This window comes from Loxodonta africana, chromosome 6 (assembly GCF_030014295.1).
Source record: "Loxodonta africana isolate mLoxAfr1 chromosome 6, mLoxAfr1.hap2, whole genome shotgun sequence".
NCBI lineage: Eukaryota > Metazoa > Chordata > Mammalia > Proboscidea > Elephantidae > Loxodonta > Loxodonta africana.
In genome coordinates, this window is record NC_087347.1 from 126,605,726 (window position 1) to 126,631,953 (window position 26,228).

General features: G+C 46.4%; 1 protein-coding gene across 1 annotated transcript in view; it reads left to right on the forward strand.

Moving 5' to 3' along the window:
• The window catches only part of GLI2 (GLI family zinc finger 2), a 259,722-nt gene that overhangs the window by 173,623 nt on the left and 59,871 nt on the right, over positions 1-26,228 (forward strand). The window contains exon 2 of the mRNA XM_064287308.1: positions 16,304-16,409. Coding sequence (XP_064143378.1) covers positions 16,304-16,409 — 106 coding nt within the window. The remainder of the gene's footprint in view (positions 1-16,303; positions 16,410-26,228) is intronic.

Sequence of the window (26,228 nt, forward strand, 5' to 3'; positions counted from 1 at the left end):
GGCGCATGGCCGGGCAGTGTTTTATTCTGTTGTGCACTGGCTCGCTGTGACTTGATGGCAGCTGATAATATGGCAGATCTGCTAGTGTTCTCTACAACCACCAGGTTGATGTTATCTCTGAAGCTTGGAGGTGTGCTCGTCACTTGATAGCACATGACAGAACCGGGCTTGCACCCAGGTCTCTCCAGACTCACAGCTCTCGTGCTTCCTGGTCCTGTACCAACCTACTTGGACAATGGGACCATCCCTTAGGATAGTCGTTTCACTGATCCTGTAGTAAGCTGGATTTCGGTATAACTGTAAAGTTTTCTGTGCTTGGCCTCAAGACTGTCCGTTCTGCCACGTTTTACCTTTCTTCCACGTTGTCACCTTCCTTACCAAAGTTACAGGTGTCTCCTGATGGCCTGGGTCTTTCCATCAGGAGGAAAGGGGACCAGTAAGCCATCTGTGCTTTAGTGTGAATTTGTTTTTGTGGCTTTCTCAAGGTCTGTTTGCTTTTAAGAAAAAAGAATAATTGCACCGATTACTACTCAAAACTCAAGGAATTATAAGGTAAAGGAATGTAATAAGTTATTACAGGGGAATCCCAGGCAGAGACCCCCAAGTGGGAGACAAGTTGGGGACTAAGAAACACTTCCCTCGTCCCCCATGAGGACAGTGCCTTGACCTCACTTCCTGGAGGCCACCCAGAGCAGGCCTCCAACCCAACAGGTGTTTGTTGAGGGAGTGGTGGGTGAGGGCCCCACAATGAGCTGTGGCCACTTGGCCCAGTGCTGGAGGGTACCCGGTCCGGAGGTGCAGCTGTGATCCCTGTGAGGCATGCATTGTTACCACGCTGGTCCTCTGGATGTGGCAAGTGCACAGGTCATGGGTGCTGCAGTCCCCATGAAGGAGGCTGCCTGGTGGGTGCAGAGAGCGGCTGCTCTAGAGGAACTGCTTTTGTGGGTTAAGTGGCTATCTGCCAGGATTCAGGCTCATCTCAGCAAACGCACTTACACCCTCTCTTCAGCAGCACTGTATATTGCTGGGCCTCTGTCCCAGGCACTGATGCGCAGGCTGAGGGCCTGCCTGTCTTAATTATCTAGTGCTGCTGTAACAGAAATACCACAAGTGGGTGGTTTTAACAAACAAGTTTGTTCTGTCACTGTCTGGGAGGCTAGAAGTCCGAATTCAGGGAGCCAGTCCCAGGGGAAGGCTTTATCTCTCTGTCTGTTCTGGGGGAAGGTCATTGTCATCAATTTTTCCCTGGTCTAAGAGCTTCTCTGAGCGGGAACTCCATGTCCAAAGGATGTGCTCTGCTCCTGGCACTGCTTTCTTGGTGCCATGAGGTCCTCATGTCTCTCTGCTCACGTTTCTCTTTTATATATCAAAAGAGATTGGCTCAACACCCAACCTAATCTTGTATTTTGGGTCCTGCCTCATTAGCATAACTGCCTCTAATCCTGCCTCATTAACATCATAGAGGTTAGGATTTACAACACATAGGAAAATCACATCAGATGATAAAGTGGTGGATAATCACACATACTGGGAATCATGGCCTAGCCAAGTTGACACACATTTTTGGGGGACACGATTTAATCCATAATAGGGGCCCAGCCTTCAATGCCCACTTCTTGGTCCTACTCTGCAGCCACAGCCCTGACCATCTGCATAGTAACCCTGGAGATGGGCCTGCTGCTCAAGAAAGATGGGGTCCGTAGCCTGCCCTGGCCCCTGGCCTTCCTTACCCCCTACTTGCTGCCATCATCTTAGTTCGAGCTGTACTGTGCAAGGACCAGGCCTCCTTCCAGAGCCACCTGTCTGCACCTGCCTTCTCTTAGCACCGGGCAGGGCCGCTTCTCACGCAGTAACCCACCTTTTCCGTGATCCCAGGCAGGCGCACACCAGCCCACATGCCCAGAAGCCAGTTCTCCCCTGCAGTTTGAGTCAAAAACAACTTGGTAATTGGAACCAATTTCCCTCAAGTCAGTTCCAACTTCTGGCCACCCCATGTGTGCCAGAGTAGAACTGCGCTCCATAGGGTTTTCAATGGTGGATTTTTCAGAAGTAGATTTCCAGGCCTTTATTCTGAGATGCCTCTGAATAGACTTGACCCTCCAATCTTCTGGTTAACAGCTGAGTGTGTTAACCATTTGCCCCACCCAGGGACCCCGTGGTAACTGGAGACCTCTGCTCTTTGGGGACTGGGCACCCCAGAGAGCTCAGGACTCCCTAGCACACCCAGCTCCCCTGGGTGATGCATGCTTTTCTCCCACTGGGGACCCCAGTCCATGGGACAGCACCTCCCTCTGGCTCTGCAACTGCCCTTGGGCAGCTCCTCCGCACTGTAGCAACACGTGGCCTCACCCACAGACAGTTCACCAGGCTGCTGTCCGGTCATGTTGTGATGACCCAGTTTTCCCAGTTCCTTGTCTGAACCCTCTGCTGACCCCTGCATTCACCAGAGTGGCTATTAATGGAGAATTGGCTGGAGACGGGCTTTCAGGCAAGCAGTTTTCCTTGCCCCCTTCCAGTGTCTCAGCTCACTTAAACGGCGAGATGGCTACGCCTGGGACACTGCTGACACAGACGCCTCGCCCTTGCCCCTGGGACCCACTAGCCCAGGGGGATTTGGTGTTTAAACCGCTGCACAGAGACATTCCAGGCTTCTATAGAAACCGCCACTCCAGTGTTCTCAGCTTCGCAGGCTAGTGGATCAAAAACAAATGTGCATTTTTAAGACAGGGAAGGGGCAAGCCATTGAAAATTCCCAACTTAGAATTTCTTCCTCACAAACTTAAAAAGAGAACCATTTCTTTGAAATGACATATGGTTGAGTTTTTTCCCTTATGCCGGAAGGACATGATTTAGTTTTTTTTTTTTTAACTTAAGAAAAACCAAAACAAAATAAAAACCCACAATGAAAACAATGTGTGGAAGGTTCTCATGCAATATGTCACTTTCAGGCAGCTCTTGTTCTTTTTTATTTGAGGGGGTGTTTTTTGGGGGATGGAGGGTTAGCTCTTACTCTTTGTTTGTCCTCATGATCCTGTGGTGCTTCTGATGGGGTCTAGATAGTGGTTTCTCACAGGAGTCTGAAAGTGCAGCTTCCCCCTCCCTTTTCCTGGTGAGAGCCTCAGAGCAGAGCCTTCGCATCTGAACGTTTCCGTGAGGCACGTGTGGGGACGATCCATGCAGGTCTGAAAGGGGCCCAGACCCCAGGTGAACCAAGGTCAGCCTCTGTTTTCCAGCTTTCCTGTGGTGAAGAATTGGTCCCCAGGGATAGTGGGGTGGAGGTGGGGGTTGTTGTCCTAACACAAGTAGGCTCAGGTGACTGGGCCTCTGGCTGGCGCACTGAGTGGATTTAGTAAGCCATAGAGTCAGTGAGTTGTACAGGGGGGCTGTGAAGATGAAACGGCACCTGCCGCCTAGAACACTGGATCCCTTGTGAAGCCAGAGGCCCTTTCCCTGGGAAGTGGAGACCACTCGCAGATAGAATGTTCTGGAAGGAAGAGGCCTTAGAGCTCATCTAAACCCTGTTGTACAGATGGGTAATACAGGACCCACAGAGTTCCCCAAGGTCACATGGCCGCCTAGCGGCAGTGCCTGTCTGGGATTCAGGGCCCTATTCCCTGGCTGGTGAACTCCTCTGCCCCAACCAACCTGACCCGACTCATGTGGCCTTTTGAAAATGCTTCATCAGATCAGGTGACTCCCTCCTCAAGACCCTCCAGGACCTTCCCAAAACCGCTCAGAAAAAAGTTCCAAACTCCTTCCCGCAGCCCACACAGACTCCAGTTGTTCTCTCCAGTCAGCACCCCCTCGTTCACTCTGCTCAGCCAACTCGCCTTCCTGTTTTTCCCGACTCACCCCTCCCTCCCTTTATTCCCTGTTACCTTCCTCCTCTTGGTTTTCCTTCTTGGCTTGGCCACCCTCTTGCATTATGGTATAGATGGATGTGCTAGCTTGGTCGCCATCTGTTCCACAAGGGCCTAGGACAGTGTCTACGACATAGCAAGCCCTTGATACAAATGGGTGGACAAACGAGTAAGTGAATATTCCTCCAGTGGCTGCTCCCCAGACTTCTTTCCTGAGAGGCATGGATGGATTGGACTTCCTCCTGGAGTGGGGAGAGAGCTCTAGGCATCAGGCATTCTGGGTTTGAATCCTTGCTCTTCCATCTGCTAGCTAACCTCGGGTGCCATGCATCCATCCTGTGGCAATACTGTGTGTTAAAAAACAAACCTAACGCATTGCCATTGAGTCTACTCAGACTCATGGTGACCCCTTATGATACAGAGCAGAGCTGTTCCATAAGGTTTTCTTGGCTGTAATCTTTACAAAAGCAGATCACCAGGCCTTTCTTCCAAGGTTATGCTGAGTAGATTTGAACTGCCAACCTTTAGGTTAGTAGTACAAGCACAAACCACTTGCATCACCCAGGGGCCTCTGTGTGCTATTCAATTAGAAAAAGGGTGACCAGAGTCCCTGCTCCCTGAGGGCTCGCTGTGAGCTGGGCTCTGGGGAACTAGCTGGGAACCTTGTGGGGCTGGGTGGGGCAGAGACCATTAAACTACCAGTCACGTACTGCCCGACTAGTGTTCTCATCTCTCAGCCTCAATTATCTTTCCTAAAAAAAGGACAGCTTCTGAGTGTTCATAAGGGCTGGGCTGAGAGAGATGACTTCGACCAGCTGTTCAGGGCTTTGGATTCTCCTCCATTTCCTCATCTGTGAAATGGGTGCAATAAAACCTACCTCAGCTGCCTCGGAGGGGGGCTCCTGGATGTGCAGGGAAACATTATCATTGTGTTAGCAATAGTGTAGTCTGGTCTACTTGGACAAATTTAAAAAATAAAGCCCTCCTACACATTTAGGAAGGTGAATACCACTTCCCTGCTGACTCCCCTGGGATTTAGAAAATCCCAGTTTATGTCCCAGTGTGTAAGCAGACAAGGCTCTGTCCTCCTCCCTCCCCAGGATTTGCTGTGAATGTGGGGCAACTTGTCCCAGGCCCTACAGCTAGTAGATGGTGTAGTCGTAGTTTGATTGTGCGGCTTGGGGGCTTCAAAGACTACTAGTAATTGTCATCAATGGTGGTAACATTTATGAGGGCCTCTTACCTGGACAGGCACTGGGCTGAGATCCTCTTCTGCGTGAACTTTTTATCTTCATTGTTGTTGGTTGCCACGGAGTTAGCTCTCACTCATGGTGACCTTAAGAATAACAGAACCAAACATTGCCTGGTCCTGTGCCATCTTCATGGTCTTTGTTATGTTGGAGTCCATTGTTGAGGCTATCGTGTCAGTCCATCTCATTGATGTTTTTTTTGTTTGTTTGTTTTTGTTGGCCTTCTACTTTACCAACCTTCATGTCCTTTTCTAGAGCTTGGTCTTTCCTGATGACATGTTCAAAGTAGGCAGGCCAAAGTCTCGCCATCCTCACTTTTAAGGAGCATTTTGGTTGTATTTCTTCTAAGACTTACTCGTTCATTCTTTTGGCACTTCAAAATATTAAATATTCTTCAAATATTTAATATTCTTTGCCAACACCACAGTTGAAATGCATCAGTTCTTCTCCTACCTTCCTTTTTCATTGTCCAGCTTTAACATGCATATGAGGTGACTGAAAAGACCATGGCTTAGGTCAGACACCCCTTGGTTATCAAAGTGACATCTTAGCTTTTTAAAAACTTTTTTTTTTAATTGTACATTAGATGCTGAAGGTTTACAGAACCAACTAGTTTCTCATTAAATGGTTAGTACACATAGTGTTTTATGACATTGGTTAACAACGCCACGACATGCCAACACTCTCCCTCCTCAACCGTGGATTCCCTATTACCAGCTCTCCTGTTCCCTCCTGCTTTCTACTCCTTGCCCCTAGGCTGATGTGCCCCTTTGGTCTCATTTTTTTTTATGGGCCTGTCCAACTTTGGCTGAAGGGTGAACCCTCAGGAGTGACTTCACTACTGAGCTGAAGGGGTGTCCAGGGGCCATACTCTCAGGGTTTCTCCAGTCTGTCAGGCCAGCAAGCCTGGTCTTTTCTTTTTGAGTTAGAATCTTGTTCAACATTTTTCTCCAGCTCTGCCCAGTACCCTATATTGTCATCCTTGTAAGAGCAGTCAGTGCTGGTAGCCAGGCACCACCTAGTTACACTGGACTCACATTGGTGGAGGCTGTGGTAGATGTGGTCGATTAGTCCTTTGGACTAATCTTTCCCTTGTATGTTTAGTTTTCTTCGTTCTTCCTTGCTCCCAAAGGGGTGAGACCAGTGGAGTAGCTCAGATGGCCGCTCAAAGGCTTTTAAGACCCCAGACACTGCTCACCAAAGTAGAATGTAGAACATTTTCTTTATAAACAATGTTATGCCAGTTTAACTAGATGTTCCTGAGACCGTGGTCCCCAGAACCCTCAGCCCAGCAATTTGGTCCCTCAGGGCATTCGGATGTGTCTATGGAACTTCCATGATCTTGTCTTGTACAAATTGTGCTGGCTTCCCTAGTATGTGTACTGTCTTACCCTTCACCAAAGTTACCACTTATCTATTGTCTATTAAGTGTTTTTCCACCTCTACCCCTCCCATCCCTCATAATCATGGAAGACTGTTTCTTTTTGTATGTAAACCTTTTCATGAGTTTTTATAGTAATGGTCTCATACAATATTTGTCCTTCTGTGATTGACTTATTTCACTCAGCATAATGTCCTTCAGATTCATCCATGTTGAGATGCTTCACAGATTCATCGTTCTTCTTTATCGTTGCATAATACTCCATTGTGTGTATGTACCGCAGTTTATCTATTCTTCTGCTCATGGTCATCTAGGTTGTTTCCATCTTTTTGCTGTTGTGAATAATGCTGCAATGAACATGAGTAGGCATGTGTCCATTCATGTGACAACTCTTATTTCTCTAGAATATATATGTTCCTAGGAGTGGGATTGCTGGATCATATGGTATTTCTATTTCTAGCTTTTTGGGAACCGCCATATCATTTTCCAAAATGGTTGTATCATTTTGCATTCCCACTAGCAGTGCATAAGAGTCCCGATCTCCACAAACCTCTCCAACGTTTGTTATTTCCTATTTTTTTGATTCTTGCCAGCGATGCTGGGGTGAGATGGTATCTCATTGTGATTTTAATTTGCATTTCTCTAATGGTTAGTGATTCGGAGCTTTTCCTCATGTGTTTGTTGGCCACTCGAATATCTTCTTTGGTGAAGTGTCTGTTCATTTCCTTTGCCCATTTTTTAAATTGTATTATTTGTCTTTTTGTTGCAGAGGTGTTGGATTTTCTTGTAGATTTTAGAGATTAGACCTTTCTCTGATTTGTAATAGCCAAGAATTTTTGCCCAGTCTGTAGGTGAAGTCTTGGTGAAGTCTTTTGATGAGCATAAGTGTTTAACTTTTAGAAGATCACATTTATCTAGCTTATCTTCTGGAGTTTGTGTGTTGTTGGTTGTGGTTTGTTTCTTGTTAATGCCATGTATTAGGGCTTCTAGTGTTGATCCTATTTTTCCTTCTATGAACTTCATATATTTAGGTCTTTGATCCATTTCGAGTTAGTTTTTGTATATGGTGTGAGGTATGGGTCCTGTTTCATTTTTTTTGCAGATGGACAACCAGCTTTGCCAGCACCATTTGTTGAAAAGACTGTCTTTTCCGCATTTGATGGACTTTGGGCCCTTGTCGAAGATGAGGTGACCATAGGTAGATGGATTTACATCTAGGCTCTAAGTTGTGTTTCATTGGTCAATGTATCTGTTGCTGTACCAGTACCAGGCTGTTTTGACTACTGTAGTTGTATAGTAGGTTCTGAGGTCAGGTAGTGTGAGTCTTCCTACTTTCTTCTTCATCTTCCGTGGTGCTTTACTTATCTGGGGCTTCTTCCCTTTCCATATAAAGTTAATGATAAGTTTTCCCATCTCTTTAAAGAATGTTGTTGGTATTTGGATCAGGATTGCATTGTATTTGTAAATTGCTTTGGGTAGAATTGTCATTATCACAATGTTGAGTCTACCTATCCATGAGCAGGGCATGTTTTTCCATTTATGTAGATCTGTTTTGATTTCCTGCAGTAGGGTTTTGTAGTTTTCTTTGTGTAGGTCCTTTACATCCCTGGTAGTATTTTATTTTCTTAGGGGCTATTGTAAATGGTATTGTTTTTGTGATTTCCTCTTCATTGTTCTCTTTATTCTTATATAGGAATACAACTGATTTTTGTATGTTTATCTTGTATCCCATTAATCTGTTGAATCATTCTATTAGTTCCAGTAGTTTTCTTGTGGGGTCTTTTAACTTCTTCATTAACAATTTGTATGCCCTTTATTTCTTTTTCTTCCCTTATTGTTCTAGCTAGAACTTCCAGCACAGTGTTAAGTAGGAGTGGTGATAAAGGACATCCTTGTTTTCTTCCTGTTCTCAAGGGGAATGTTTTCAGCCTTTCTCCATTAAGAATGATGTTGGCCATTGGTTTTGCATAAAAAAATTTGAGAAATTTCTTTTCTATACCTGTTTTATTGACAGTTTTTATCAGGAATGGGTGTTGGACTTTGACAAATGCTTTTTCTGCATTGATTTGAGATGATCATGTGATTTTATTTCCTTTTATTTATGTGGTAGATTGCATTGATTGATTTTCTAATGTTGAACCATCCTTGCATACCTGGTATGAATCCCACCTGGCTGTGGTGTATTATTTTTTTGATATGATGCTGAATTCTATTGGCTAGAATTTTGTTGACAATTTTTGCATCTATATTCATGAGAGATATTGGTCTGTAATTTTCTTTTTTTGTGATGTCTTTGCCTGGTTTTGTTGTCAGGGTTATCCTGGCTTCACAGAATGAATTTGGAAGTATCGCTTCCTTTTCTATTTTCTGAAATAGTTTGAGTAGTACCAGTGTAAGCTGTTCTTTGAATGTTTGGCCAGGCCTTTTTTTTTAATTACCTTTCAATGTCTTCTCTTCTTATGGGTCTGTTCAGATTTTCAACATCATTTTGTGTTAGTTTGGGTAGGTAGTGTGTTTCTAGAAATTGACCATTTCCTCTAGGTTTTTTAATTTGTTGGAGTATGGTTTTTCATAATACTGTGCTATGACCCTTTTTATTTCAGTTGTAATGTTCCCCATTTCATTACTCATTTGGGTTATTTGTGGCCTCTCCTGTTTTTCTTTTGTCAATTTGGCCAGTGGTTTGTTGATTTTTTTTGATCCTTTCAAAGAACCAACTTTTCGTTTTGTTGACTCTTTCTATTGTTTTTCTATTCTCTATTTCATTTATTTCTGCTCTGATCTTTATTGTTTCCTTTCTTCTGGTGGCTGTGGGTTTCTTTTTCTGTTCTCTTTCTATTTATTCAAGTTGTATAGCCAATGTTTTGATATTTGTCCCTTCTTTTTTGATGTGTGCATCTATTGCTATGAATTGACCTCAGAGTACTGCCTCTGCTGTGTCCCAAAGGTTTTGATATGATGTGTTTTCAGTCTCATTTGATTCTAGGAATTTTTTTATTCCATCTCTGATTTCTTCTATTTCCCAGAGGTTTTTAAGCAGTGTGTTACTCAGTTCCCTATAATTGATTTCTTTTCCTTGATCTTTCTGTTGTTAATTTCTACTTTGATGCTGTTGTGGTCAGAGAAGATACTTTGTATTATCTCAGTGTTTTGGATTTTGTTGAGGGTTGCTCCGTGGCCTAAGATGTGGTCTGTTCTGGAAAACATTCCATGTGCATTGGAAAAGAATGTGTACTTTGCAGCTGTTGGGTGGAGCATTCTATATATGTCTTTGAGGTCAAGTTGGCTGATTGTGCGGCTTAGCTCTTCTGTATATTTGTTGAGTTTCTTTCTAAATGTTCTGTACTTTTTACTGAGAGTAGTGTGTTGAAATCTACTATTATTGTGAAACTGTCAATTTCTCTTTTCAGTGCTGTTAGAGTTTTTTTTTTATGTATTTTGGAGCCCTATCATTGGGTGCATAGATGGTTATTATGGTTAAGTGTTCATGATGGATCATGCCTTTAATCATTATATGGTGCCCTGATCTGTCTCATATGGTGGATTTTGTTTTAAATTCTGTTTTATCTGAGATGAGTATTGCCAAGAATCCTGCTCTTTTTTGGTAGTTATTTGCTTGATATATTCTTTTCCATCCTTTAATAAATTTACTTCTTTGTTTCTAAGGTGTGTCTCTTGTAGACAGCATATTGATGGATCCTGTTTTTTATCCATTCTGTCACTCTCTGTCTCTTTACGAGTGAGTTTAGACCATTTACATTCAGTGTAATTATTGATAGATGTGAGTTTATTGCTGTCATTTTGTAGTGCTTTTTTTTTTTTTTTTTTGTAGTGCTGACATTTTCTTTGTTCCTCTTATTCTCCTGTGCCAAATTCCTTTTCTTGGCTTTCTTTTGTTTTTGTAGATTTTGTTTTTATTGAGACTTTATGTTTTTGTTCTCTATTCTGATGAGTAGGTTTGTTAACTTTTTTGGGGGTTACCTTGAAAGTTACCCTTATCTTCCTAGGTTTCAACCAGCCTATCATTAGCTGGCATCACCTTGTCTTCCTCTCCATTAGAAAGTTCTAGACGTACACCATTTATTCCTGCTTTTATTTTTCAGACGTTGTTGTCATTTACAGATTAACCTCTCAGGTTCCCTGTTGTAATTCTTTTGGCTTTGGGGTAGTCCTTGAGAGTTCATTTCCTACATTGGTATCTGGTTGGTACAATCTTGTGTCCAAGATTCAGGCTGTGATCTTATGTTGTTTGTTCTCAGAATGTAGGGCTCCCTTTAATAATTCTTGTAAGTTTGGTTTGGTTTTTACATATTCCTTTAATTTCTGCCTATCTGGAAATGTCCTAATTTCACTGTCATATTTGAATGAGAGTTTTGCAGGATATATTATTATTGGTTAGCAATATTTTTCTTTGAAGGTTTTATATATGTCATCCCATTGCTTCTTTCCTTCATGGTTTCTGCAAAATAATCAGAGCTTAGTCTTATTGTTTGTCCTCTGTATGTGACTTTTTGTTTTTGCCAAGCTGCTGTCATGATTTTTTCTTTGTCTTTGTTTTTAGTGAGTGTGATTATGATATGCCTTGGTGTTTTTCTTTTGGGGTCTATCCTATATGGGGTTTGTTGAGCTTCTTGGATGGTCAACTTTTCATCTTTCATGATATTAGGGATGTTTTCTGTCAGCAATTCTTCAATGATCCTCTCTGTGTTTTCCATTTTCTCCCCCTGTTCTGGAACTCCAATCACTCACATATTTTTGCTTTGGATTGTATCCCACATAATTCTCAGGGTTTCTTCATTTTTCTTTGTTCTTTTTTCTGATTTTTCCTCAAACAGAGTTGTATCCAAGTATCACTTCGCTGATCATGTCGTCCATCGTTTCAAACCTGCTCCTCAGGCCTTCTTGATGCTGTCCATTTCTGAAATCTTGTTGTTTACCTTTTGGATTTCTAGTTGTTGTTTTGTGTGATTTCTAGTTGTGAATTTTATTTTGGCATTTTGTTCCTATATTATTTCCCTGAATTCTTCCTTTTTTTTTTTTTTTGTCTATATTTTCTATGAATTTGTTTATTTTTTCCTCACTTTTGCCTGCTTTTTGCTTCAACTGTTGGATAACTTTGACTATTAGAGATCTGAATTCCCTATCAGGAAGTTCTAGTGCCTTTTCTTCTACTAAAATTCATCTGGTGTTTTATACTGGATGCCTATTGGGACCATCCTGTCCTGTTTTTTTTAATATGTTTTGATATTCTCTGCTGTCCTCAGGACATTCTGCAGTTAATTTCTTCGTTTATCGATTGTAGATCTGTTTGCTTCATTCTACTTTTTTGTTTTATTTGGTTATGTCTGAGCAGGCGTGCTTTGTGTTCTTTGTTGTTTGCTCATCTGTGGTAACGATACCTTTCACCTCCTTGTCCAATGGACATGGCTGGTCCCTCAACTATGGTGCAACAGGGCAGGTCCAGCTGAAGGGGAAGGGCTGGGATCAGTTGTTTGTAGCACGCACGTAGTAGGGCTGACAGGGCTGGCCAGGAATCAACATTGGGCAGGTTCTGGTAGGCTGTGCCTGTGCTGCTTGGGGGTGTGATGTTCAGTGCATGGTGCAGGTAGGCAGGAAGGAGGGGGGAGGTTGTGATGTGTGGAGTTAATATGGGTGTGGGAAAGAGGAGAGAGAAGTGAGAAAAACAGGAGCCAAAAACAAACAAACAAGGAAAAAAGAGTGCTAAGGGAGCTTGCCATTGGAGTGGTGAGGTGAGAAACTGAGAAATGGAGAAGAAAAAGGAAAAAGAAAAAAAACTAGATAAAAATTTGGAGGAAAGAATGAAAGAGAAGAAAAGCCCCCAGGGGTCCCACCGGTGTGGCTCCAAAAACCAGGGAAGTGACTCCCAGGCTGAGTAATATAGCCTGGCTAGAAGTGGTATAGATGTCACACAGTGCTGGGTATTCAGGAGACAGGAAAAGAAGATACGTATAGAGAGACAAGAACTGAGAAATTAAGAAAGACAGAAAGGAAAAAGGAGAAAGAAAGAAAAAAGAAATGCCTGCAGGGATCCCGCCTAAATCGCTGCACAGATTGGGGGAGTGGCTCCTAAGCTGTGCAGCGCTGCCCAGCTAGAAGGGGCCCCCAAGCCACGAAAAGAAAACAAATAAAACAAAACAAAGCAAAAAAACAAAAACAAAAAACCAGGGATCCCGCCAGCATGGTGTTGCGGGCTGGGAGAGTGATTCCCAAGTCAAGTGGCATTTCACAGCCTTTCAGGAGGAAGCAAAGATGGGCCATAGAACCAGGTGTTCCAGAGAAAAGAGGAGGAGATGGTGGGAGGCATGGAAGAAACCAGAAGAGTCGGGAAGAAGCAACACCAGCAACAGAAAAATGGCACTCAGGTAACTGGCCAGTGTGGGTGGGGTGAACCCAAGTGGCTCAGAGCCTAAGCAGTTGCCCCCAGGCCGTAGACTGTGGCCAGCAGGAAGCAGAGGAGGCTGAGTGGTGGAGGGGGAAGAAGGGTGGGGGTTAGGAATGTGTATATCGCTGGTTACTGAGTACTCAGTCACCTGCTGGGAACTTCGTGAAGCTGCTTGCCTCTACTCTCTGTCCGTGGATCTCCGATGTGGGTGGGGCGAATCTGAGAGGCATGGAGGCTGGACTTCCCAACCGACCGAGCCACCACTGCCAGCCAGGAAGCATGGAGGCAGCACAGAGGGGAAAGGATGGCAGGGGGGTGGGAAAGCGCGTGTCTCTGGTTACCAGGTGCTCTGTCTGATGCTGGGAGCTCCGTGAAGCTGCTTTTCTGTTCTCCCTGTCTGCCGATCTCCGACAGGAGTCCAAGATGGCAGATCTGTGTTGCGTTAGCTGATAGGGGACCTCTGCACGTATCTCTCCTCACTCTCTGTTCTCTGTCAGTTTCTATTCCATTCAGTGCTTGGCTGAGTTCTTTATCTCTTCATTTGACACCTTGGGTTCCAGGACTCATGTTTGTCTCTGTTTTGCCTAGTTTTTCGGGTCTTTGCTGTGACGGGACGGCATGGTGCTTCTGTCTGTGGCACCATGTTCGCCAGAAGTCTCCACTTTTAAAAAATTTTAGAGTTCTGTCTTTTGCAGAAGATTTGCCCAATGCAATATGCCATTTGATTTCTTTTTTTTTTTCTCCTTAAATAATATTTTATTGTGTTTTCAGTGAATGTTTGCACAGCAAATTAGGTTCCCGTTTGACAATTTCTACACAAATTGTTCAGTGACATTAGTTACATTATTCACAATGTGTCAACATTCCCTTTAATAGTATTCTGGTTGTTCTGTTTCCAGTTCTCTAATGTCCCTGTCCCGTCATCTTCTCATCTTTGCTTCAGAGTAATTGCTGACAGTTTGGTCTCATATAGGTGGGTTTTTTAATGGAATATCGTACTCACAGGTAATATCCTTTATTTTATGTGCCAGTCTGTTATTTCACTAAAATGTGACGTCAGGGGATAGTTTGGGTTCAAGGTTTAAACAGTGTCTCAGGGCTATAGTCTTAGGGAGTTCCTTAGTTTCAACTGGCCCAGTAAGTCTGGACTTCTGAAGAATTTGAGTTCTGTTCCATGTTTTTCTCCCATTCTGTCAGGGCCTGTCTCCTGTGGCCCTGATCAGAATGGTTGGTAGTGGTAGCTGGGCACTATCCAGTTCTCTGGTTTCAGGGTAAATGAGGCCATGGCTGGTTGGTATAGGCTATTAGCCTTGTGAACTAGGTTCCTCTCTGAGACTTTTGGTTTCTTTCTTTTGCTTTTGTTCCTGACAAATAAGACCAGTAGTTTGTATTTTTGATGGCTGCTTTCAAGCTTTTAAGACTCAAGACACTACTTACCTCCCTGGGGTGCAGAATATGAACTTTGTGAATTATGTTATGCCAATCGACTGAGTTATCCCATGGAACTAAGGTCCTAAGCCTTCAAACCTAGAAAACCGATCTCACAAGGTGTTTGGTTGTCTGAGAAGTATCTGTAACTGTGTCCTCTCTAAATATATATATGTGTGCACACAGATATCTGTACACACCGTGTGATTTCTTGACTATGGCTTCCATGAGCATTGATTGTTGATCCAAGTAGAATGAAATCATTGACAACTTCAATCTTCATATTCACCACACAAGTTACCGTTATCCACTTTCAGGTAAGAAGAGGGAGGCTGAGAGAAATAAAGAAACTTGCTCACAGCCATTCAGCTGGTAAGAGGCAGGCTTGCTCTCGGGGTCTTCAGAGCACCGTCATCCCTGTCAGTGCTGCCCAAGCCACCACCTGCCATCCAGTGTCACCTCTTGAGAGCATAGGCATTCTTAGCCACAGAGGGGAGAGGGTGTTCATTGCAGTGATCCCTGCTCCAAAGATGAGTGCCAGGGGCCTAGAGGGGTAGGACAGGCTACCTGGTGTCCTGTCAGGCAGCCAGCTGCTCTTTGAATCTGAGACTGGCCAAGTTGGGTCAGGGGCCTGGTGGCACAGTGGTTAAGTGCTTGCCTGCTAACTGAAAGGTCAGTGGTTTGAACTCACCAGCTGCTCCGCAGGAAAAAGATGTGACAGTCTACTTCCATAAAGAGTACAGCCTTGGGAACCCTACGGGCAGTTCTACTCTGTCCCGTAGGTTCACTCTGAGTCAGAATCTACACAACGGCAATGGATTTTTGGTTTGGGGTTTGGCCAACCAATTTAATCAAGGTTAGAAGTTTTGCTTTCTTTTCCCCCACTCCCCGTGGAAGGTGCAAGTATTGTGGAATTATAAAAACAAAATTGAATATGTGAAAACTAACACTGATATTTCAGGAGAAAAGGTCCCTCCCGTTAAGAATTCGCAGTGTTTATAAAATCTGTGCAGAAGCGGTGAGCAGCGTGATTTTGATGCTTTCATTACATTAGGCCTGGTAGTCAGCTGACCTGTATGTGGAGCAAACTGTCTTCACTTCTCTCACACATTCAGAAATTCAGACTCAACACTGATTCCCACTGGCCTGTGGCCGGCAGCCTGACTGAGTTGACTGAGGAAGCTTCACTTCTGAGCCTTTTCCCAGTCTGACTACTTTTTAAAGAGCCTTGTTCTGCAAAAGCCTGTAATTACGTTTGCCTCCAGGGCACCCAGGAATGTTTTTTTAATAAGCAAAGAACATCCTACAATTGTCATGATGATTTGTCAAGGGCAGGCCAAGTGCAGACAGTAGGCTGGGCCAGCTCTGGAAATGGCCACTTGCTTTCATTTTCCTCCTTGCCACCACCAGCACACTTGGGGTCAATAATTGATGATAAGAGCTGGAGAACTGGCGGATGGAGTAAGAGATCTACTTTATGCTGCTAACGAGGTGGGCAGGCAACCCGGCGTGACTTTTCCTCAGCTGCCGGAGCCTACCCTGCCTTCGCTGATGGTTCTAGGTAGATATTTCCAGCCATGTCCAGATGTTCTGACCGGGTGCTGCTGAAGTCCCATGCAGCCGAGGCCTGGCTGGCCAGGGGCTGGCGAGGTCGGAGCCTGTTGACTCTGTCAGTCCTGATTTGCGCACGAGTCTGGTCTCCCCGCCCTTGCTATAATCCCCAGGAGTTCAAAGAACGCTTAGCTGCTTGTCTTTGTCAAGGGCACAGTTGGGGATCTTTTATGTGGAAGATGTAGGATTTCTTGGGACGACTTTGATTATTTATTTATCCCCTCCGTGGGTGTGTGATAGCTGGCACCGAGGAGCCTCTGTCCTGGGCTGCCCCGGCTCTGAAATCCGTCAAGCATTAAAGCCCTTCGGAAATTGCTTTGAGAGGAAGGGGAAAGTATTTGAAGCCCTGTCTCTGTGTTCTCCTCTGCAGCACCACAGCACCTTCTGCCGCCCTTCCATGCTCCCTTGCCAGTTGACATGCGACACCAGGAGGGAAGGTATCCCTACGAGCCTCACTCTGTCCACAGCCTGCATGGGTAAGTCCTACTCTGCCCGCTGCCCACAGTGGCTGTCACTGGCCCTGGGGGAGGCTAGGCTGGAGCCCTGGCCACCTCTGTAGCCTCTTTCTTTCTTTGTGGCAGCCCCTGTCCAATGTTGTTCTGAATGAGCACTCACTTTTCCACCAGGAGGGCACAGACCCCGGGTCCTGTGCGAGATTGTGGGTGGGCGGGCTGGGCTGGGACTACCCAGCTCCCCTCTGGTTGTCCAAGAAGGAAGCACTTCTCATCGGTGCACATCACTTCCAGGGCTGTAAGCTATCCTGGTGTGTCCACAAGGGGTAGAGGCTGTTTGCCCATCCATAAAGCAGGAATCCCCTCCAGGCCAAGTTCCCATATAAGTAAGGTGACCCCAGTTCTGTGCTGTTCCAGAATAAAAATGAATAGCACCTTTCATCATTCTCAAGTGTACCATTTGGGCAATAACTTATATGGCCACCCTACTTATAAGAACAAGGTCCCTTGGTGGTGCAGTTTGCACTTGGCTGCTAACTTAGAAGTTGGCAGCTTGGCTTCACCTAGTAGAGGCTCAGAAGAAAGGCCTGATAATCTCCTTCTGTAAAATTACAGCCCTTGCAAACCCCGTAGAGCCCACTTTTACTCTGACACACGTGGGATCGCCACGGGCCACCGTCAACTCCACAGCAATGGATTTGGTGTTTTGGAGTTTACTTACAAAGATAAGCTATACCTTTGGGGCCTCTTCCTGTTCCCTGCTTTGAGACCACCATGTCAAAGGGGGTGTTCTCAAGTGTTGTCTCAACTTCCATTTCTTGCCCTCTTTTTATATATTTATTATTATTTTTAAATAATGTTCTATTGTGTTTCAGTGAAAATTTACATATCAAGTTAGGTTCCCATTTGACAGTTTCTACACAAAGAGTTCAGTGACATTAGTTGCATTTTCCACAGTGCGTCAACATTCTCCTTAATTGCGTTCTGCTTGTTCCATTTCCAGTACTCTAGTTTCCTTGCCGCCTTATCTTCTCATCTTTGCTTTTGAGTAAGTGTTGACTTTTTGGTGTTGCGTAGGTGGTTTTCCTGCCCCTATTCATCCCTCCCCACCCTCCCCTCCCCCCGCCCCAGGGCCTCTAAGCCCATAACTGATCTCAGTTTTCTTGGTCTTTTTGGTTAGGAGTCCCTGCGTAGTACAAATGGTTAATGTGCTTAACTCCTGACTGAAAGGTTGGAGATTCAAGTCAACCCAGAGGTACCTGGGAGGAAAGGCCTGGCAATCTAGTTCCAAAAAATCTGCCACTGAAAACTTTTGGAACATGTTCTACTCTGAGGCACATGGGGTCACCGTGAGTCAGAACCAGCTCCATGGCAACTGCTATGATCGAAAGGCCTGGCCCCTCGCTGCCCCATCCGTTCTGCTTCCAGAAAAGAGGCTAAAACCTTCTCCCCACCCCTGACATCTCTGCTACTCCCCACACCCACCCCGACACCCTCCAGATACCTGATCTGCTGCTCCTGCCCACTGTATACCAACACCAAGTTGCTGTTTGTGGTTGCCAGCCCACAACCTATCATGCTCCTTGGAGCCTCAGCAGTGCCTGATGCCCGGGTTGCCTGGGATGCCTCCCACCTGGCCACTTGCCTACAGATCCTCTGAGCCTCAGAGCGGGAGCCACCTTCTCCCAGGGGCAGTGTGATCCCCACACTAAGTGACTGCCCTTTCCCTGGAGTCTTACCATCTCGTTGGTCCTCTGCTCCACCCCATCACACCAGAATGATCTTTTTGGAAAAAAAAAAAAAGATGTTTTTTGTAGAACAGTTTTAGGTTTACTAATTGTGCAGCAGGAGCCCTGGTGGCACAGCAGTTACGAGCTCGACTGCTAACCAAAAGGTCGGCAGTTCGAATCCACCAGCCACTCCCTGGAAACCCTGTGGGGCGGCTCTACTCTGTCTTATAGGGTCACTATAAGTTGGAACCGGCTTGATGGCAATAGGTTTGGTTTGTGTGTGTGTGTGTGTGTGTGTGTGTGTGTTTTTATTTTGCAGAAAGTCTAGAGTTCCCATACCCCACCAAGAACATTACTTCTGCTATTGCATTTGTGGGATACATTTATCCTAATACTGATACGTTAGTATTTACTAAAGCCCATAGTTTATGTCAGGATTCACTCTGTGTGTTGTACAGTCCCATGACTTTTGACAAACGCATACCATCATGTGCCCACCTTCACATGTTACACAGAATAGTGTCGCTGCCCACACAGTGCCCTGTGCTCCACTCTCCCCTCCCCCGCCCCTGGCAACTGCTGATCTTCTCACTGTCTCTACAAAAACCAAAGCAAACCTGTTGCGACCGAGTCAATTCGGACTCACAGCCACCCTATAGGACAGAGTAGAACTGCCCCATAGGGTTTCCAAGGAACACCTGGTGGATTGAAACTGTTGTCGTTTTGTTTAGAAGCCAAGGTCTAAACCACTGTGCCTCCAGGGCTCCAACTGTCTCTAGTTCTGCCTTGTCCAGCTGTCATATGGTTGGGATCATACTGTATGAAGCTTTTCCAGACTGGCTTCTTTCTCTTAGCAATATGCATTTCAGGTTCCTCCATGTGTTTTGTAGCCTGATAGCTCATTTGTTTTTATCTCCGGATAATACTCCATCGTATGGATGTACCACAGTGTACTACAAAGTCACCTCTTGAAGAACATTTGGATTTTATCCATATTTTTGCAGTTATGAAAAAACTGCTGTGAACATACCCGTGCAGGTTTTTAAGTAGACATGGATTTTCATCTCATTTGGTAAATACCTGGGAGCACGATCGCAGGGTTGTGTGGTAAGCCTGTGTAGACTGTCTTCCCGAGTGGCTCTACCGTCTGGCATTCCCACCAGCAGTGAGTGAGATTCCTGTTGCCCCACAGCCTCGCCAGCATTAGGTGCTGTCCGTGTGGTGTTTAGCCATTCTGATATGTGTGTGGTGGCATCTCATTGTTTTAATTTGTGATTCCCTAATGACATATGATGTCGAGCATCTTTTTCATATGCTTATGTACCATCTGTATATCTCCTTTGGTGAGGCATCTGCGCAGGTCTTTTCACCTTTTAACCTGTGTTCACACCTGTTTCCCAGCAGGCTTTGGGCCTCTCTCTCAGTTCCCTGCCTGCAGCAGCCAGCATGTAATCGGTGTGCAATAAATATTTCTGAGCAGAGAACCCTCCCCCGGCACTCCACCTGTGAAGACAAGGCCTACCTCCTCTCCCATCCCTGAGCTAATGACGTCATGAACACTTCCTGAGCACCCACCATTTCAAAGCTTTCTGCTTGATCAGAAGCAGGTGTGATTGAGAAGGTGTCCCAGCCTTCAGAGAACTCCTGTTTCAGGACACGCATGGCCTTCCCAAGACAACAAATATGGGATTTTTCTTTTAAAAAATATATGTATTTTTATTTTTTAACTTTCTACTTTGAAGTAATTTCAGAGTTGCAAAAGTAGTACAAAGAATTCCAATATACCCTGTACCCTCAAATCTTTAAAAAAAAACAAAACTAAACCCATTGCCATCAAGCCTATTCCAACCCTTAGCGACCCTGTAGGACAGAGTAGAACTGCCCCATAGGGTTTCTAAGGCTTATCAAAGCAGACAGCCACATCTTTTTCCTGTAGAGCAGCTGGTGGGTTTGAACCGCTAACCTTTTGGTTGACAGCCCAGCGCTTAACCCCTGTTAACGGGGCTTGTTAACATCTTACATAACCGTAAGCTGATACAATACTACTAACCTACAGATCTTATTCAGATGTGGTTGGTTGCCCGTTAAGGTCTTTGTTTCTTTTTCTGGTTCAGGATCACACAGTTCATTTAGTTGTCATGCATCTTTATTGTTGTTTTTAGGTGCAGTTGAGTCAGCTCTGACTCATGGCAACCTTATGCGTAATAGAACAAAACGTTGCCCTGTCCTGCCCCATCTTCATGACCGTTGGTATGCTTGAGTCCATTGTTGTGGCTTTGGTGGTAATCCGTCTCATTGAGGGCTTCCCTTGTTGTCACTGACCCTCTGCTTTACCAAACATGATGTCCTTTTCTAGCAGTTGGTCTTTCCTGATGATGTGTCCAAAGTAAGTGAGGCGAAGTCTTGTCATCCTCCTTTCTAAAGAGCATGCTGGTTGTATTTCTTCTAAGACAGATTTGTTCATTCTTCTGATATATTCATTATTCTTGCCAACACCATGGCTCAGACGTGTCTCTTTAATCACCTTTAACCCCGGATAGTTCCTTGGTATCTCTTTGTCTTTCATGACCTGGGCACTTTTCAAAAGTTACAGGCCAAGTTGCTTTATAGACTCTCTGATTTTGGTTTGCCTAATGTTTCCTTGTGATTATATTCAGACTATGCGTGTGCGGGGAATAAACCATAAAATCAATGCAAGCGTAACAAGAGGTACGTGGTGTCAGTGCGTCTCATTATGGGAGATAATTCAAATCACTTGGTTGAGGGACGTCTACTGGGTTTCTCCATGTTAAGCATTTTCCCTTGTAATTAATAAGTGTTTTGTGGGGTGATACTTTGAGACTATGTAAATATCCTGCTTCTCATTATGTTTTCACTCACTAAGGAGCGCTGGTGGCACAAATGATTAACCACTTGGATGCCAACCAAAAGGTTGGCAGTTTGAGCCCACCGAGCGGCTCCATGGAAGAAAGCCCTGGCAATCTGTTTCCATAAAGATTACAGCCCAGGAAACCCCATGGGGCAGTTCTACTCTATCACATGGGGTCTCTATGAGTCGGAATGGACTCAACAGAACAATTTTAACATCCACAGCAATTGTAACATCCATTGTGATTCTTCCCAGAAATAGTAATTACAAGTATTTGCCAAATGGTGATTTTTCTATTCCTATATTCCTTCTATCAGTTGGAATTCTGCTGTAAGGAAGAGCTTTCCCTTCTCTCCCATTTCTTTCCTCATTTGAGTATTTCTTTATAGCTGTCTGGATGCATGGATATTTCTTTTATGCTTTGGGTTATAATCTGTTACTATCACAGTGTTGTTTAAATTGTCCCAGATTTGGTCATTGGAAGTCTGCTCTTGGGCAGTGTGTTGGTGGCTCAGTGACACAAGGCCTGGACACAGCAGGTCTGCTGCGCGGCACTTCTTGTGAGGGGTGCCGGGGCTAGTCAGAGACGTGGGCCATGCTGAGAGCTCCACGGAGAGCACGTCCGGGCAGGTGTACATCACTACAGGTGAATGTCTCAGCTAACATCTCCCAATCACCGAGCTGCACTGACGGGTGGAAGAAGGCCCCAACACTAACGACTGCCATTTCTCATAATAACACCGAGTATGTTAACAGGCTTTGCTGCAAACACTTCACATGTTTAATCTCATTTAAGGTAGGCATGTCATATCATCTCTATTTTACAGATGTAGGAACCAAGGCAGTACAGAGAGGTTAAGTAACTATCAAGGTTGCTGACCCGGTGAGTTAGAAGAGTGCTACAGCCCCTGACCCTAGACCCTCGGCCACTCCCTGGCCTTTCTCGTGGGGCACATGATGGATCTGCCCCATTCCTGCCGAGAACCGCGCAGCCTTTGGCTAGGGCACCAGCCCCTAGGTCAGTGGTTCCCAGACTCTCTGGACCAGCAGCATGGGCACCCTTGGGCAGCCTGTTAGAAATGCAAATTTTCAGGTCCCAGCCCAGACCTGTTGAGCCAGACGCTCTGGGGTGGGGCCCAGGAATCTGTTTAGGGCACCTTTTAGGTGATGCTGATGTAGGCTCAGGAGTGAGAAGCTCCAGCGCTGAGTGAGGGAGGCCCCTGGGTGCCTTTCCTCCCCGGGCCATGGAGAGCCATGGGGTGTTCTTCTCCAGGCTTCACCCTTCACCAGCTCTGGGTTAGACACACTTCACACCCCCTCCCTGAGTCCCTTCCTCCTCATCAGTGAAGGGTGAGGATGGGTCAGTGTGTGCAGAGTGCTTGGAGAAGTGGAAGGTGGGTATGCAGGCAGCAGTGGGATGTGGCCAGGCTCCCACCTGAGGAGATGGCAGGGGTGGGGGAGGGGCACATCCCACCTGTATCTGCCACTGTCCTCCTGTCTGTCTCCTTAGCTGGACTTGATACCCCTGAAGGCAGCGCCTGAGTCTCCTGTGGCTCTGTAGCAAATTATCATAAACTCCGTGGCCTAAGACAACACACGTTTATTTTTAGACAGCTAAAAAAAAAAAAAGTTTTTTTTTTTCTGGAGGCCAGAAGTCGGAAGCAAGTCTAGACCTTCTAAAGTCAAGGTGCCTGCAGGGCTGGTTCCTTCTGGAGGCTCCAGGGAGGGATCTGTTTTCTCGCCTTTTCTAGCTTCTAGAGGTCTTCTGCGTTCCAGGGCTCAGGACCCCTTCCTCACATTACATTGCCTTTTCTCCCCTGCTGCCATGGTCACATCACCTGCTTCCTCCTTTGTAGAAGCTTCTTTGTCTCTGCTTCCCTTTTGTAAGAACTCTTGGGATTACATTCAGGTCCCACCCGGATAACCCAAGATAATCTCCCATCTCAAGATCTTTAATCACACCCACAAAGTGCCTTTTGCTATATAACTAATGTTGACACGTTTCAGGGATCAGGACCTGGATATCTGTAGGGTCGTTGTTCAGCTCCCCACAGGCAGGGACCATGACTGTCTCCTTTGGGATCACCAAGCCTCAGAGTGTGCCCTGCACCACACAGCAGACATAAAACAAAGCTAGTCAGTAATTTCTGGAGGGCCTGCACATGTGTGCAGCATTATTTAATTTCCTCCATTGCCCTAGGAGGCAGGGTATAAGCTGCATCTTACAAATCAAGACTGAGAGTCAGAGAGGCACCAGCCCCCAGTGTGTCACCCCTGTGAGGAAGGTCTGCTGGTTTCTGGGCAAGGATGGCTCTGGGGTGCAGACTCCTCTCTGAGCCCAGGAGGCTGAGCCCGGTTCACACCCTGGTGAGGCACCAGCACCCTGCATCCCAGAGCCCTGTGACATACCGCTTCTGCGGCTCCATGTCATTGTGGCAGAGTTGTCCCCGCCCAGCCAAAGGAGACAAATTGAGTGCCTAGCCTTGGGCTCTGGAAGGCCACCTCTTAGCCCCTTCTTCCCACCCCTTCTTTTGCCCCAGGTGGGAAGCAGGACAACATGGAGGAAAAATGGCAGCATGGCTCTGCTCTGTGACTAATGTGTCTGGGGCTGGAAGGGCCCCGACCCATTAAGACTGTGCTGTAGCTCACTCCTCCTTGCTGGCGCCAGATGCTCCAATTACACAAACGTTGCACAGTAAATGAGGTGCAGTGTCATCTCCTGTCAGCCTGTAGCGTGAGCACCTGCCTGCTGCTTCGTGTCCAAGGCCCATAGCTCCACCCTACACACCTCACCCCCAACCCGCCCAGCTCACCACCTACCACATTCTGCTGCCTCTTCTCTACAGTCCCAGCAGCCGCCTGCTGGGCCCCAGGGCCCCCGTCCGCTCTCCTGATCCCACATGACCTCGTGGAGCCCTTGGCACTGCCCCAGGCAATTGTACTGCAGTCATGGCACCCGCCAGACACCTGGGCTTCAATTCATGAGCCTTGGGGGAGCTGATTAATGTTAATTAATAACCCTCAGTGTTCTCGTCTGTAAAAGGGAGTAATAATAATACCTACCCAATGCTCTGGGTTATTTTGAGAATTAAATGAGGTCATATAAGCACTGGGGCAGTAGTGGTTCAGTAGTAGAATTCTCGCCTTCCTAATCCCCCTTGATAACCCATTCACAGGCCTAGGCCCTGAATTCACCTAAATGACTCCAAAACCTATTCATATTCTCTGCTTGCTGAAGGGGCGAGCAGACAAGGTGGGGAGGAAACAGTTCCCACTTCTGTCCTCTTGCCTGGATCCATATTTGACTTCTGACATCTGTGACACCCAACACCAACACCCGCCTGGATTTTGGACCCGACCATGGCTAGTTGCTCCCACGCAGACCCCTTTATCCTGAGCTGGGCTTGGCAGCTCTGCTCAGCGCCGAGGTCACAGCCCAACGCTGCCCTGCAAAACACAGGACAGAGAACAGCCCCTGCTGGGGACAGATGGCGCTGGGTCTTAGCTCTCAGCTTGTGCAAAGTTGGCACACTGGCCCTGGTTCCTTGGGAACAAGGGACCACCAGCAGGTGGGTGAGGACCTCCTCCTGCCACTGTCATTTACACACTCTGTCACGCACGCGTGTGACCCAGAGCCTCCTCAAGAGGGCTGCTGAGAATGTCCGACCCTCATCCCAGCAGCTGCTTATTAATGGGATGTTTAGCCCCCACGTCTGTGTGCCTTCCCTGAAGAAAGTAGTTTCTTGGCTGTTGCTGGCTGAGCTCACGGATTTTCCAGCCCAAGGGGATTTGGAGCTGGCTTGTTCCAAGGTCATTGTTTCGAGAACTCCACCGGCCCACCATGAGATTAACAACACAGCCCCCTGCCCTGCCGTGACTCATGCGCCCTGCCCTCAGCCGGCCACCAGTGGGGCGGAGAGAAGTGTGGCTATTTTCTCCTTTCAGTCTTGGCATAGCACACCAGGTTCACAACTCACAGGGAACTGGCTTTGAGTTTCACCAAGAAAGCTCTCCCTTGGCAGAGGGGCATCTTCTTTTCAGAGAGTTGTGGAGGACCTTCGAAGGGCTTGTTTCCTGAGGAGGGGCGGGCCCTAGCTGGGCTCCTGTGTGGCCCCTCTGGCTCACCCCTAGTCAGGGCTGCTGGGGGGCCCAGTGTCACCCAGAGTGGCCTCTGCCCCTCCACCCCACTTGTGTCCAAGCTGCAGCTGACCGCTTCTTCAGAGCAAGTGGGTACAGGCAGACACATGGCACAGAAAACCCTGGGTCTAGGCAGTCTGTAGAAGTCCTGAGTGGCACAAACGGTTATGCGCTCAACTGCTAAACAAAAGGTCAGTGGTTAGGACACACCCAGAGGCACCTCGGAAGAAAGGTCTGGTGATCTCCTCCCGAAAGATCACGGCCATCGATGGGAACCAAATTTGCTGTGTAAACTTTCACCCAAAACACAATACATTATTAAAAAAGACAAAGAAAAAAAGATAACCAAACCCTGTTGCTGTTGAGTCGATTCCGACTCTTGGGGACACCATGACTCAGAATCAATGGCAACTTTTTGCTGTTATTGTTTTATATCAAGAGGACTCCCTCTGTGGCGCCAGCAGTTAGCACGTGGCTACTAACCAGAAGGTTGGAGGTTCGAGCCCAGCCAGAGGCACCTCAGAAAAAAAGCCTGATGATCTACTGGAGGCAGTTGATCAGGCAATGCTGCCACCTCTTGTGGCTGTCAGAGGAGTGAGTGGCATATAGATGGGAGCCCCTGGCTCACTGAGGTGAGTGGCCCCAGCTCCCCATCAAGCAAGGCCCTTCTCTCTGGATGTAGGATGCTGGGGTCAGACTAAATGACATGCAGTAATATGAGCCTGTGACAGGTCCTCTGCATTGTATCACTTAATCCTTATGGACACCCTACAGGGAGGGCAGTATTAGCACTCCCGGTTTGTAAATGGGGAAACTGAGGCATGGGGTGGTCACCTGCCTTCTCTAGTGACATACTCCTAGCAAGCAGCACAGCTGGGACCTGAACCCAGGCAGTTTGACCCTAGAGGCCTCTGCCTGGCCCTGGCTCCTCCACTAAAGTTTCTCCCAGCTCTGAGAGCTCACATTCCTAACACCAGGCCCCTGCTCTGCTAAGTGGGACAGACAGCTCTTTTATAATGGAATCTGGCCTGTGAAAGTTTCTCAGGTCTTTGATCTGGGATGATTGCTGGCCCCTGGCAGGAGAGGCGCTACTCTGTGCTAGCAAGA